The following is a 14,896-nucleotide window of genomic DNA, read 5'->3' as shown; positions in this document are numbered from 1 at the left end:
AGGAAGGAAGGAACCTATTGTCACTGTCAGATTTCTGTGGTTTTGAAGGATCTGAAGACTACAGCTCCCATGATGCCTCACTGCGTCATCAAACCGTCCCACGTTTTTAAAGTGTAATAAACATTTAATAATATTTATTAAAACTTGTGTATATTTTTAAAACAAACAATAAAATCGTTGATGAAGTTTGAACGCTACAATAAAAGATTTACGATCTAAACTAACATTCCGATCGCTCTTTCTCTGAACGTGTACAAACACACGAGCACCAGCCGCGGCGGGAACGCCTCGCCGCCGCCGCCAGACGGTTGGTCAGGGGGCGGAGCCTCGTCTACAGGTCGGCGGCGGCCACGCCCTCTTCGGTGCCGTCGGGGCTCAGGTACTCGAAGGCCTTCTGGCTCTGGGACACGAACTGTTTGAGCGGCGCCAGCAGCATCTCGGTGGCGGACGGCCGGCGGTGGGCGGCGCCGTCGGAAGGGAGCGGCGAGCCCTCGACCTCCAGCGCCGGCAGCGGCAGGTCCTTCAGGCTGGAGCGGCGGCGGCCGTTGGGCGGGTCGGCGCTCCGGACGGCGCGGGAGTACAGGCTGCGGCGGCGGCGAGGACGACCGTCCATCGCCTTCAGGAACAGACTGTTAGCGGAGCTGCGGCGAGACGAGCTGTCGGCGCCAAAATCCTCCTGGTTCAGGAAGTCCTCGACCTCCTGGGGGGACGGCTGCTGGAACTGAGACACACCAGGGCAGCTGTTAGCCTAGCTTAGCATAAAGACTGGGTGCAGAGAGAAAGGGTTAGCCTAGCTTAGCATGAATACTGGCAGTGGGGGGAAGTATTAGCCTAGCTTAGCATAAAGACTGGGAGCAGAGGGGAAGGGTTAACCTAGCTTAGAATAAAGACTGGCAGGAGTGTTAGCCTAACTTAGCATAAAGACTGGCAGCGGGGGAAGTGTTAGCCTAGTTTAGCACAAAGACTGGTAGTGAGGGGGATGTGTTAGCCTAGCTTAGCACAAAGACTGGCAGCGGGGAGAAGTGTTAGCCTAGCTTAGCATAAAGACTGGGAGCAGAGGGGAAGGGTTAACCTAGCTTAGCATAAAAACTGGCAGCAGGGGAAGTGTTAGCCTAGCTTATCATAAAGACTGGCAGCAGGAGTGTTAGCCTAGCTTAGCATAAAGACTGGCAGCGGGGGAAGTGTTAGCCTAGCTTAGCATAAAGACTGGTAGTGAGGGGGATGTGCTAGCCTAGCTTAGCACAAAGACTGGCAGCGGGGAGAAGTGTTAGCCTAGCTTAGCATAAAGACTGCCAGCGCGGGAAGTGCTAGCCTAGCTTAGCATTAAGACTTAGCGTGCAGAGGCTCACCAGGTTGTAGAGCGGCGTGGCGTTGACCACCAGCTGCAGCAGGATCTTGGTGAGGTCCTGCAGGTCCCCCAGCACCGTCTGGACCTGCAGCGGCAGCTCCCTGATCTGACGGACGGGACGCAGCTCGGCCAGCATGGCGGCCTGACCTCTGACCCCGTTCAGGGTCAGCGCCCGCAGACTCTCAGCCCGGTAAACCAGCGCCACCAGCAGGCCGCGCAGGGACTGCAGCAGCTCCCCGAGCAGCTCCAGGACCTGGTCCAGACCCGCCTGCAGGTCAAACACGAGTCAACATGACGCCGTTTATCAGAGAAAACAGAAATCTCCCACAGTCCCTGAACGCACCATGTGATACACCATTCTGTCAGAAAAATAATAAATTAATTTGTTTACCTGTAATTATTTCCTTTATACTATTTCTTTATACTTATTCGTCTCTGTGAAACATTTAAATAATTGGATGTGAATGTGTGGAACCCTTCAGTAGAAGCAGCAGTGTGTGTGTGTGTGTGTGTGTGTATGTGTGTGTGTGTGTGTGTGTGTGTGTGTGTGTGTGTGTGTGTGTGTGTGTATGTGTATGTGTATGTGTGTGTGTGTGTGTGTGTGTGTGTGTGTGTGTGTGTGTGTGTGTGTGGCGCTGACCTTGTGGGCGGCGCCCTCCAGCGTGGCGGCGGCGTGCAGCAGCTGCTCTCTGACCCGCAGCAGGCGGTGGTACAGCTGCAGGCTCAGGTTCAGCAGCAGAGAGCGCAGCCGCGTCCACAGGCCCGGCTCATCTTCATCCTCCTCCTCATCCTCCAGCTCCTGGACCCTCATCTCCCACTCACGGCCTGGCACACAGAACCACCCACAGACTGAAGGAGGAGGAGGTGCTACAGGAGGAGGAGGAGGTGCTACAGGAGGAGGAGGAGGTGGTACAGGAGGGGGAGGTGTTACAGGAGGGGGAGGTGCTACAGGAGGAGGAGGTGTTACAGGAGGGGGAGGTGTTACAGGAGGGGGAGGTGTTACAGGAGGAGGAGGTGCTACAGGAGGAGGAGGAGGAGGAGGCAGAGACCAACCAGCAGGAGGAGGTGCTACAGGAGGAGGAGGAGGTGTTACAGGAGGAGGAGGTGCTACAGGAGGAGGAGGTGCTACAGGAGGAGGAGGAGGTGTTACAGGAGGAGGAGGTGCTACAGGAGGAGGAGGTGTTACAGGAGGAGGAGGAGGTGGTACAGGAGGGGGAGGTGTTACAGGAGGGGGAGGTGCTACAGGAGGAGGAGGTGTTACAGGAGGGGGAGGTGTTACAGGAGGGGGAGGTGTTACAGGAGGAGGAGGTGCTACAGGAGGAGGAGGAGGTGCTACAGGAGGAGGAGGAGGTGGTACAGGAGGGGGAGGTGTTACAGGAGGGGGAGGTGCTACAGGAGGAGGAGGTGTTACAGGAGGGGGAGGTGTTACAGGAGGGGGAGGTGTTACAGGAGGAGGAGGTGCTACAGGAGGAGGAGGAGGAGGAGGCAGAGACCAACCAGCAGGAGGAGGTGCTACAGGAGGAGGAGGAGGAGGAGGAGGCAGAGACCAACCAGCAGGAGGAGGTGCTACAGGAGGAGGAGGAGGTGTTACAGGAGGGGGAGGTGTTACAGGAGGGGGAGGTGCTACAGGAGGAGGAGGAGGTGCTACAGGAGGAGGAGGTGTTACAGGAGGAGGAGGAGGTGTTACAGGAGGGGGAGGTGCTACAGGAGGAGGAGGTGCTACAGGAGGAGGAGGAGGTGCTACAGGAGGGGGAGGTGCTACAGGAGGAGGAGGTGCTACAGGAGGAGGAGGTGTTACAGGAGGGGGAGGTGCTACAGGAGGAGGAGGTGTTACAGGAGGGGGAGGTGCTACAGGAGGAGGAGGTGTTACAGGAGGAGGAGGTGTTACAGGAGGGGGAGGTGCTACAGGAGGAGGAGGTGTTACAGGAGGGGGAGGTGTTACAGGAGGGGGAGGAGGTGTTACAGGAGGAGGAGGTGCTACAGGAGGAGGAGGTGTTACAGGAGGGGGAGGTGCTACAGGAGGAGGAGGTGTTACAGGAGGAGGAGGTGTTACAGGAGGAGGAGGTGCTACAGGAGGAGGAGGTGTTACAGGAGGAGGAGGTGCTACAAGAGGAGGAGGAGGTGTTACAGGAGGAGGAGGTGCTACAGGAGGAGGAGGTGTTACAGGAGGGGGAGGTGCTACAGGAGGAGGAGGTGTTACAGGAGGGGGAGGTGTTACAGGAGGAGGAGGTGCTACAGGAGGGGGAGGTGTTACAGGAGGAGGAGGTGCTACAGGAGGGGGAGGTGCTACAGGAGGAGGAGGCAGAGACCACCCAGCAGCTGCCCAGTTCAGAGAGCTTAAATCTGTGATTTTATCAATGGAGTCTGGTGTGTCTGAAGAGGCCCGACAGCTTCAGGTCCTCCACAGCTGGTAACTCCTGGAGGAGGAGGTGTTACAGGAGTAGAAGGAGGTGTTACAGGAGGAGGAGGTGTTACAGGAGGAGGAGGAGGAGGTGTTACAGGAGGAGGAGGAGGAGGTGCTACAGGAGGAGGAGGAGGTGTTACTGGAGGAGGAGGAGGAGGTGTTACAGGAGGAGGAGGAGGTGCTACAGGAGGAGGAGGTGCTACAGGAGGAGGAGGAGGTGTTACAGGAGGAGGAGGAGGTGTTACAGGAGTAGAAGGAGGTGCTACAGGAGTAGAAGGAGGTGTTACAGGAGGAGGAGGAGGAGGAGGTGTTACAGGAGTAGAAGGAGGTGTTACAGGAGGAGGAGGAGGAGGAGGTGCTACAGGAGGAGGAGGTGTTACAGGAGTAGAAGGAGGTGTTACAGGAGGAGGAGGAGGTGTTACAGGAGGAGGAGGAGGTGCTACAGGAGGAGGAGGTGTTACAGGAGTAGAAGGAGGTGTTACAGGAGGAGGAGGAGGTGTTACAGGAGGAGGAGGAGGAGGAGGTGCTACAGGAGGAGGAGGAGGAGGTGCTACAGGAGGAGGAGGTGTTACAGGAGGAGGAGGAGGAGGTGCTACAGGAGGAGGAGGTGTTACAGGAGGAGGAGGAGGAGGAGGAGGTGCTACAGGAGGAGGAGGAGGAGGTGCTACAGGAGGAGGAGGTGCTACAGGAGGAGGAGGAGGAGGTGCTACAGGAGGAGGAGGTGTTACAGGAGGAGGAGGAGGAGGAGGAGGTGCTACAGGAGGAGGAGGTGTTACAGGAGGAGGAGGAGGAGGTGCTACTGGAGGAGGAGGAGGTGTTACAGGAGTAGAAGGAGGTGTTACAGGAGGAGGAGGAGGTGCTACAGGAGGAGGAACTCACGCAGTGTGGGGGGCAGCGGCAGGTAGTAGGCGGTGGCGTCCTCCAGGCGGCTCAGCACGTCGTCCAGTCCCGACGTGGCGGCTCGGCCCACCTGCGAGTCCTGCAGCAGGCGCACGGCGCCCAGCGCGGCGTCTGACAGGCGCTCCAGCTGGTCCAGAGCGCCGTCCACGTTGTCCCCCAGCCACAGCTGCACGTCGTCCAGCGTCAGGAAGAAGGCGTCCTTCAGGTGTCCCACCACCTGAGGACGGAGACGGAGACGGAGACGGTTACTGGCGGGTTCTGTCTCTGGAGGATCAAAAAGGTTAAATGTTCCGGTCTGACCTCGTCGGTTGACTGATTCAGGATCGGGAAGTTCCTCTCCAGACGATCGAGACCGACCAGCGCCAGAGAGTTCACCACCCCGACTACACAAGGGACAAGTATTAGTACTGCAAATACTGCAAGTACTACAACTACTACAAGTTCTACAAGTATTACCAATATTACAAGTGCTGCAAATATAACCAATATTACAGCTACATTTAGTATTACAAGTACTGAATGTACTGCAAGTACAACAAGTACTGAATGTACTGCAAGTACAACAAGTACTTCAAGTATCACAAGTATTACAAGTAATGCAAGTTCTGCAATTATTACAGGTCTTACAAGTACTGCAGGTACTGCTAGTACTGCAAGTATCACAAATATTACAAGTTTTACAAGTACTGCAATTATTACAAGTACTCCAAGTACTGACTGTACTGCAAGTGCTGCAAGTATAACAAGTACTTCAAGTACTGCATGTATTACAAGTATTACAAGTACTGTATTACAAGTACTACAAGTACCACAAATTCTACAAGTACTGCAAGTTATATAAGTACTGCAAGTATTACAAGTACTGCAGGTGGTAGCAGTAGAAGTATCAGCTGTAGTTATTTTTGCAGTGTCATCAGTATTATTATCAGTATTTCCTGCAGTATTTTCTGCAGTATTTCCTGTAGTACTGTACGTACTCTGCGGCTCCAGGCTCTGGAGGAGGGGCGTGGCTCTGGTCAGGGCGGCGCTGGAGACGACCTCGGCGGCTCCGCCCACCAGACGCAGCAGAGGGTAGCGACCTTTGACCTCCGAGTACGCCGAGGTCACCGACTGCAGCGCGGAGCGAACCAGAGGGAGACTGGAGGCCCGGAGCACCACGCTCCTCTGAGGAGGCACAGGAGGAGGTGTTACAGGAGGAGGAGGAGCACCACGCTCCTCTGAGGAGGCACAGGAGGAGGTGTTACAGGAGGAGGAGGAGCACCACGCTCCTCTGAGGAGGCACAGGAGGAGGTGTTACAGGAGGAGGAGCACCACGCTCCTCTGAGGAGGCACAGGAGGAGGTGTTATAGGAGGAGAAGGAGCACCACGCTCCTCTGAGGAGGCACAGGAGGAGGTGTTACAGGAGGAGGAGGAGCACCACGCTCCTCTGAGGAGGCACAGGAGGAGGTGTTATAGGAGGAGGAGGAGCACCACGCTCCTCTGAGGAGGCACAGGAGGAGGTGTTACAGGAGGAGGAGGAGCACCACGCTCCTCTGAGGAGGCACAGGAGGAGGTGTTACAGGAGGAGGAGCACCACGCTCCTCTGAGGAGGCACAGGAGGAGGTGTTATAGGAGGAGAAGGAGCACCACGCTCCTCTGAGGAGGCACAGGAGGAGGTGTTACAGGAGGAGGAGGTGCTACAGGAGGAGTTTTCACATTTCTTATTTTTATAATGGGGGAACAGGGAAATTCCAAAGACTGCCCTCCAGGCCAAGAACCTATCAGGAGTCTACAAAGATCACATGACAAGGAGGAGAAGGAGGAACAGGGGGAGGAAGAGCAGGAGGAGGAGGAGGAGCAGCAGGAAGAGTGGGAGGAGGAGGAGGGGAGGAGCAGGAGGGGGAGGAGGAGCAGGAGGAGGAGGAGGAGGATCAGGAGGAGGAGCAGGAGGAGGAGGAGGAGGATCAGGAGGAGGAGCAGGAGGGGGAGGAGGAGCAGGAGGAGGAGCAGGAGGAGGAGGAGCTGACCTGCTGCTGCTGGCTGGCGGACATCTCTCCGTCTCCTGATCTGAGGACAGAAAGACACGAGTACATCAGCTGCTGAACAACACAAAGATCTTCTGTTCTAATGTTCTAATGTTCCTGATTTTCAAATGTTCTAATGTTCTAATGTTTCTCATGTTCTAATGTTTTAATGTTTCTAATGTCCTGATGTTCTGATGTCCTGATGTTCTAATGTTTCTGATGTTTTGATGTTCTAATGTTCTAATGTTCTGGTGTTCTAATGTTCTGATATTCTAATGTTCTGATGTTCTGATTTTCCAATGTTCTAATGTTATGATGTTATAATGTTTCTAATATTCTCATGTGCTCATTTTCTAATGTTCTAATGTTTCTGGTGTTCTGATGTTCTAATGTTGCTAATGTTCTAATGTTCCCGTGTTCTAATGTTGTAATGTTTCTGATATTCTGATGTTCCAGTGTTCTAATGTTCTGATGTTCAAATGTTTTTGATGTTCTAATGTTCTGATGTTGTAATGTTCTAATTTTCCCGTGTTCTTGTGTTCTAATGTTACTAGTGTGCTAATGTGTTTGAGGTTCTGATGTTTCTTATGTTCTGGTGTTCTAATGTTGTGATGTTCTAATGTTTTTAATGTACTAATGTTTTTGATGTTCTGGTGTACTAATTTTTCTAATGTTCTAATGTTCTGATGTTATAACATTTCTAATGTTCCAATTTTCTAATTTTCTGATGTTCTAATGTTCTGATATTCTAATATATTCTAATGTTATAACGTTGCTAATGTTCTAATGTTCGGATGTTCGGATGTTCTAATGTTCTGGTGTTCTAATGTTCTGATGTTTCTAATGTTCTGATGTTCTAATATTCTAATGTTTAAATGTCAAAATTCTGCTAATGTTTCTAATGTTCTGGTGTTCTAATGCTTCTGATGTTCTAATGTTTCTAATGGTATCATGTTTTTAGTGTTCTAATGTTCTAATGTTTCTTATGTTCTATTGTTTGTAATGTTCCAATGTTTCTGATGTTCTAATGTTTCTAATGGTATCATGTTTCTAGTGTTCTAATGTTCTAATGTTTCTAATGTTTCTGATGTTCTAATGTTCTAATGTTTCTGATGTTCTAATGTTTCTAGTGTTCTAATGTTCTAATGTTTCTAATGTTCTAATGTTCTAATCCTTGTGATGTTTTTTTATGTTCTCATGTTTTTAATGTTCTAATGTTTCTAATGTTTCTGATGTTCAAATGTTTCTAGTTTTCTAATGTTCTAATGTTCAAATGCTTCTGATGTTTTTCAAATGTTCCAATGTTCTGATGTTTCTAATGTGTCTGGTGTTCTAATGTTCTAATGTTTCTAATGTTCTAATGTTCTAATGTTTCTAATGTTCTAATGTTCTAATGCTTCTGATGTTTTTCTAATGTTCTAATGTTTCTAATGTTTCTGATGATCTAATGTTTCTAGTGTTCTAATGTTCTAATGTTTCTAATGTTCTAATGCTTCTGATGTTTTTCTAATGTTCTCATGTTTCTAATGTTTCTAATGTTCTAATGTTCTGATGTTCTAATAAAATCTGTCACAGAGAAAATATTTCAAATATTAAACTTTTTCAAATTCCACCAAAAACAAAAATATCTTTTTGTGAAGCGAAAAAAAAAAGTTCATCAAAACAACAAAATTCTGTCAAATCTGTCGGATATTAAACTGGATTAATAACTAAACAGACAAATAATAAATAACACCCGATAAATAATAAATAAATTAATAAATAAACAGATGAATAATGAAAAAAATTATAACTAAACAGATAAATAATAAATAAAACCAGATAAAAAATAAATACATTAATAAATAAACAGATGAATAAGAAATAAAACCAGATAAATAATAAGTAAATCCCGATAAATAGTAAATAAATGAATAACCAAACAAATAAAATATAAATAAAACCAGATAAATAATAAATAAATAAACAAATGAATAAAGAAAAAAATATTAACTAAACAGATAAATAATAAATAAAACCAGATAAATAATAAATAAAACCAGAGCAGCTTGTGACGCCACGCCCAAACACGCAGCACAAACATCTTCATCTAAACATCACAACAAATAAATAAATAAAACCCTGGACACAATTAATCAATTTTCAACAACAAAAAAAAGAAAAATTCTTCAGATTTTTTGGAATATTTGACTTTTGAGATATTTTTAGAGAGAGATGTGGAATCTTAAAGTTTATATTAAATATTAATAATCTGCATTATTTATTCATCTTTTGGTCTTTTTATGATGATAAATAGTTAAAAATGAGTTTAAATAAAATATAAAAATGTTTCTCACCCCATCAGACGCTGCAGAGACGACGAAGACGAAGACGAAGAAACTTTATGAGCCGATCACACACACACACACACTTTTTGAGGCCGAAATCTGCGTCCTGATTGGACGGAGCAGCTGTGACATCACTGAAACCAAATCAGAGCGAAAAATTAATTAAAGCAGACGATCAATGAAGTCATTCACACACACACACACACACACACACACACACACAGACACACACAGACACACACACACACACACACACACACACACAGACACACACACACACACACACACACACAGACACACACAGACACACACACACAGACACACACACACACAGACACACAGACACACACACACACACACACAGACACACACACACAGACACACACACACACACACACACACACACAGACACACACAGACACACACACACACACACACACACACACAGACACACACAGATGATTCTCAGAAAAATAAATTCTGTGAAAATAAAATAAATAATTCTTGTTTCCTGTTTTTATGTTTATGAACTCGTCGTGTTCTGCCGTCGGGACGACGTTCTATGAATCAACGTTCTGCTGATGAAGAACGTCTCATTAACTGAATGTTTGTATTTAATTATTGTTCTTCGTTTCTGATGTTTCTAATGTTCTAATGTTCTGATGTTTCTAATGTTCTAATGTTCTGATGTTTCTAATGTTCTAATGTTCTGATGTTTCTAATGTTCTAATGTTCTGATGTTTCTAATGTTCTAATGTTCTGATGTTTCTAATGTTCTAATGTTCTGATGTTTCTAATGTTTCTAATGTTCTAATGTTCTGATGTTTCTAATGTTCTGATGTTTCTAATGTTCTGATGTTTCTAATGTTCTAATGTTCTGATGTTTCTAATATTCTGATGTTTCTAATGTTCTAATGTTTCTAATGTTCTGATGTTTCTAATGTTTCTAAAGTTCTGATGTTTCTAATATTCTGATGTTTCTAATGTTCTAATGTTTCTAATGTTCTGATGTTCTGATGTTTCTAATGTTCTAATGTTCTAATGTTCTGATGTTTCTAATGTTCTGATGTTTCTAATGTTCTGATGTTTCTGATGTTTCTAATGTTCTAATGTTCTGATGTTTCTGATGTTTCTAATGTTCTAATGTTCTGATGTTTCTAATGTTCTGATGTTTCTAATGTTCTAATGTTCTGATGTTCTGATGTTTCTAATGTTCTGATGTTTCTAATGTTCTAATGTTCTAATGTTCTGATGTTTCTGATGTTTCTGATGTTTCTAATGTTCTAATGTTCTGATGTTTCTAATGTTCTGATGTTTGTAATGTTCTGATGTTTCTAATGTTCTGATGTTTCTAATGTTCTAATGTTCTGATGTTTCTAATGTTCTGATGTTTGTAATGTTCTGATGTTTCTAATGTTCTGATGTTTCTAATGTTCTAATGTTCTGATGTTTCTAATGTTCTGATGTTTCTAATGTTCTAATGTTCTGATGTTCTGATGTTTCTAATGTTCTGATGTTTCTAATGTTCTAATGTTCTAATGTTCTGATGTTTCTGATGTTTCTAATGTTCTAATGTTCTGATGTTTCTAATGTTCTAATGTTTCTAATGTTCTGATGTTTCTAATGTTCTGATGTTTCTAATGTTCTGATGTTTCTAATGTTCTAATGTTCTGATGTTTCTAATGTTCTGATGTTTCTAATGTTCTAATGTTCTGATGTTTCTAATGTTCTGATGTTTCTAATGTTCTGATGTTCTAATGTTTCTAATGTTCTGATGTTTCTAATGTTCTAATGTTTCTGATGTTTCTAATGTTCTAATGTTCTGATGTTTCTAATGTTCTGATGTTTCTAATGTTCCAATGTTCTGATGTTTCTAATGTTTCTAATGTTCTGATGTTTCTAATGTTCTAATGTTCTGATGTTTCTAATGTTCTAATGTTCTAATGTTCTGATGTTTCTAATATTCTGATGTTTCTAATGTTCTGATGTTTCTAATGTTCTTATGTTTCTAATGTTCTAATGTTTCTAATGTTCTAATGTTTCTGATGTTCTAAAGTTTCTAATGTTCTAATGTTTCTAATGTTCTAATGTTTCTGATGTTCTAATGTTTCTGATGTTCTAAAGTTTCTAATGTTCTAATGTTTCTAATGTTCTAATGTTTCTGATGTTCTAATGTTTCTGATGTTTTAAGTTTCTAATGTTTCTGATGTTCTAATGTTTCTGATGTTCTAAAGTTTCTGATGTTCTAATGTTTCTGGTGTTCTAATGTTCTGATGTTCTAGTGTTCTGGTGAGATTTCCACAACAACAACACTTCTACAAACACATGAAAACCAGCAGAACCCTCAGGAACATTGTGCTGCACCACAGAACACTGAGATAAAGTTCCCCATAGAACCCAATGAGAACAACAGCTGACTTTAGGGCTTCCCCCTCTAACACCAGCAGGCCTTCAAAATAAAAGCCCACAGTGGTATCTGTGAGGTTTTTTTTACTAACTTCCTTTAGTCGTTTCGTAGAATAAAAGCCTGAGAGGAAACCCAGGACAGTGCTGTTTTTCAAAGTAAAAGCCCCACAAAGTACCAGTCAGGAGTTTCAGGACGGTTGTAAAACTCGTTTGAAGTCTCTAACGAGTCGTTCTGTGACACGATCAGACGCTTTTATTTTGTAGAAATCTACTGAACTGAAAGTTTGGTAACACTTTACAATAACCATCATTTATAAATGGTAAACAGATAGTTTATTAATGTTTAATCATCATTTATAAACCGTATATAGGCCATATAGAATGGTAAATACATCATTTATTAATGTTTCTCACTAAATCATTTATAAATGGCAAATACATGGTATATTAATGTAAGTTTATAGTTACTTTACCATTACCAAACAATTAGATTATAATTAATAGTTTATTAATAGTTTTAGTTGCACTCATTATAGCATTTTTAAAACCATATTAAGTATGTTAATGATTGATTTAAATGATTCATATTCCTTTAAGAAATTGGTTGAAAACATTGTAGGATTAAATTTGTATAGCAATTTGTATAGTATATGGTTAATAATTGGTTTATAAACCATCTATAAACATTATTTAGTTGGTTATTGTAAAGTGTTTCCGAAAGTTTTAATCTGAAATCAGACGAAGACAATCAATAATCAGCTGGTTGTCATGACAACAGACTTTAGTTATTGTGTCTTTTTTATTTTTTAGTAATTTTGTGTCTTTTTTAAGTTATTTTGTCTCTTTTTTGTAACTTTTTGTCTTCTTTTATGGGTTTTTTTTTAGTCATTTTGTGTCTTTTTTTGGTCATTTTGTGTCTTTTTTAGTCCTTTAGTTCAACATAAAATGTGATTTTGAATCTTTTTTTAACTTTCTAAACACTATCATGCTCAATAAAGAATGTTAAATGTGTCAAATGTGACCAAAGGTGTCAAATCTACCATATAAGAGGGTTCCATCCAGTTCTATCATTTGATACTAAATCTATTTGAGCTTGTCTCAGTTTTGAGTGTAAAAAAGAAAGTAAGTAAGTAAAAAGCGTGTTAAATGGTGTTAAATGGTGTCAGAGCGTGTGGCGTCACATGGAGGCGTTCTGTAAGTGGAACTCTCTGATCGCTTCTTCATCTGCGGCGTTCCGCTCCTCGGGGTGATGATGTCACAGGAAACCACAAACCTCCGAGGCTCCTGAACGCCTCACGGCTCAACGAGTCGCTCTCATGTGACGAGTCGAAGCCGAGTGACTTCCTGGAAACGGTTGAAGAGAAACGTGACGCCGCTGGACTCTGGGCTGGTTCAGGATCAGGATCAGGATCAGGATCAGGAAGTCTGCTGCTTTCTAGGAAACCAAAAGGTCAGGAGTCAGTCAGTAACAAGACGTTTTCACAGCAGCGTTCAGAAAGATAAATGTGGTTCTAACAGCACAGTTCTTGTTCTTCAGACCTGACAAAGACTCCATTCAGCTTCACGTCCGAGTTATTTAACCTTCAATTATCTCAAACATTTAGGAAATGTTTTTGTTGTGTTTCAGACTCTGAAAAACTCCTGAAACTGTCAAAAACAGAGAAAAAAAATCTGAAAAAAAGTAAACAAATGGTTATAGACGAGTAAAATTAAAAACTTTAAAAAAATCTGTTTTAACTGTTTGAAATTAAGTAAAAAAAAAAAAGGAAAACAAAACAATATAAAACTGCTAAAAGAAAAGACAGTAAAAAAAAACTAAAAACGTAAACGTAAAAGTTACAAAATACAGTAAAAAAACCCTCCAGATTAAATAGACTAATGACACGACAGCATTCCTTAATTTAAACCTTAAATTATGTCAAATTTTCAGGAAACTTTGTGTCATTTGTTGTGTTTCAAATTCTTAAAAACTCCTGAAACTGTCAAAAGCAGAAAAACACTGAAATCAGAACAAAACATTGTTCAAAAGAACAAAGGAAAAAGTTTAAACAGTTTAAAAATAAGTTTAAAATAGTAAAACAAAACAATAAAAAACTGTAAAAACGAAATACAGTAAAAAAAAAAAATGTTTTTAAAAACAGTAAAAACCAGTAAAAAAAATAAACATTGACAAAAAACAGTTTAAAAAATAAATCACAGTACAAACAATAATATAAACTAAAAACAACTCTCAAAACGAATGTTTACAAAGAAAAAACAATAACAAATACTTTTAAAAAGCTCTAAAAAAAACCCCAAACGTTTAGATTAAATTGTTTAAAATTGATTTTGAAAAAAGTACAACATACAGAAAAAAAACTGTTAAGATATCTTTATAAAACTGTAGAAAAAACACTGAATTTGAACTTATGAATTTTCAGACTTTCAACTTACAAATTAACCTTGAAAAGTTTCTGGTGGGATTAGAACCCACAACCTTAGAACCTGATCCTCTCCCAGCTGAGCTGAACCAGACTCACAGTTCTACTGGATTCAGTCTGAAGGACACGTTTCTCTCTGTAAATAAAGTCTGTTTGTCTGTAATAATAAATAAAGTCTGTGTGTCTGTAATCTTTGTGTCTGTGATAATAAATAAAGTCTGTTTGTCTGTGATAATAAATAAAGTCTGTTTGTCTGTAATCTTTGTGTCTGTAATAATAAATAAAGTCTGTTTGTCTGTGATAATAAATAAAGTCTGTTTGTCTGTAATCTTTCTGTCTGTGATAATAAATAAAGTCTGTTTGTCTGTGATAATAAATAAAGTCTGTTTGTCTGTAATCTTTGTGTCTGTAATAATAAATAAAGTCTGTTTGTCTGTGATAATAAATAAAGTCTGTTTGTCTGTAATCTTTGTGTCTGTGATAATAAATAGTCTGTTTGTCTGTGATAATAAATAAAGTCTGTTTGTCTGTAATCTTTGTGTCTGTAATAATAAATAAAGTCTGTTTGTCTGTGATAATAAATAAAGTCTGTTTGTCTGTAATCTTTGTGTCTGTGATAATAAATAAAGTCTGTTTGTCTGTGATAATAAATAAAGTCAGTTTGTCTGTAATCTTTGTGTCTGTGATAATAAATAAAGTCTGTTTGTCTGTAATCTTTGTGTCTGTGATAATAAATAAAGTCTGTTTGTCTGTGATAATAAATAAAGTCTGTTTGTCTGTAATCTTTGTGTCTGTGATAATAAATAAAGTCAGTTTGTCTGTAATCTTTGTGTCTGTGATAATAAATAAAGTCTGTTTGTCTGTGATAATAAATAAAGTCTGTTTGTCTGTAATCTTTGTGTCTGTGATAATAAATAAAGTCAGTTTGTCTGTAATCTTTGTGTCTGTGATAATAAATAAAGTCTGTGTGTCTGTAATCTTTGTGATTGTTTCAGGTTGAAGCAGCTGAAGTTCTCTGGTCCAGTGGAGAAGATCTCTGACTGCAGATCAGCAGGACGCGGGTTCAAGCCCCGCTTGAGGTACGCCAC

The 14,896-nt window shown here is 42.2% G+C and overlaps 1 protein-coding gene across 1 annotated transcript; it reads right to left on the bottom strand.

The window, feature by feature from the left end:
- Positions 1–331: 331 nt before the first annotated feature.
- On the bottom strand, positions 332–13,998 carry plin6 (perilipin 6). Its single transcript, XM_059339039.1, has 10 exons — positions 13,822–13,998; positions 12,662–13,059; positions 8,992–9,116; positions 6,659–6,698; positions 5,630–5,816; positions 4,953–5,035; positions 4,632–4,869; positions 1,989–2,173; positions 1,350–1,616; positions 332–721 (listed from the first exon to the last, which is right to left on the bottom strand). The coding sequence occupies exons 3-10, from the start codon at positions 8,994–8,996 to the stop codon at positions 332–334; spliced, it is 1,395 nt and encodes a 464-aa protein (XP_059195022.1). The 5' UTR covers positions 8,997–9,116; positions 12,662–13,059; positions 13,822–13,998.
- Between the last annotated feature and the right edge of the window lie 898 nt (positions 13,999–14,896).

The sequence above is a fragment of the Centropristis striata genome, chromosome 8, assembly GCF_030273125.1.
Source record: "Centropristis striata isolate RG_2023a ecotype Rhode Island chromosome 8, C.striata_1.0, whole genome shotgun sequence".
NCBI classification, from domain to species: Eukaryota; Metazoa; Chordata; class Actinopteri; order Perciformes; family Serranidae; genus Centropristis; species Centropristis striata.
This window is presented reverse-complemented; position numbering and strand designations above follow the sequence as displayed.

Bases quoted from the DNA above. Each gene is read 5' to 3' on its own strand.
- plin6 (XM_059339039.1), bottom strand. The intron at 5,817-6,658 runs GTCAGCTCCTCC...GTGCCTCCTCAG, and splicing joins CCGCCAGCCAGCAGCAGCAG to AGGAGCGTGGTGCTCCGGGC. The intron at 2,174-4,631 runs GTGAGTTCCTCC...TCTGTGTGCCAG, and splicing joins GCCGCTGCCCCCCACACTGC to GCCGTGAGTGGGAGATGAGG.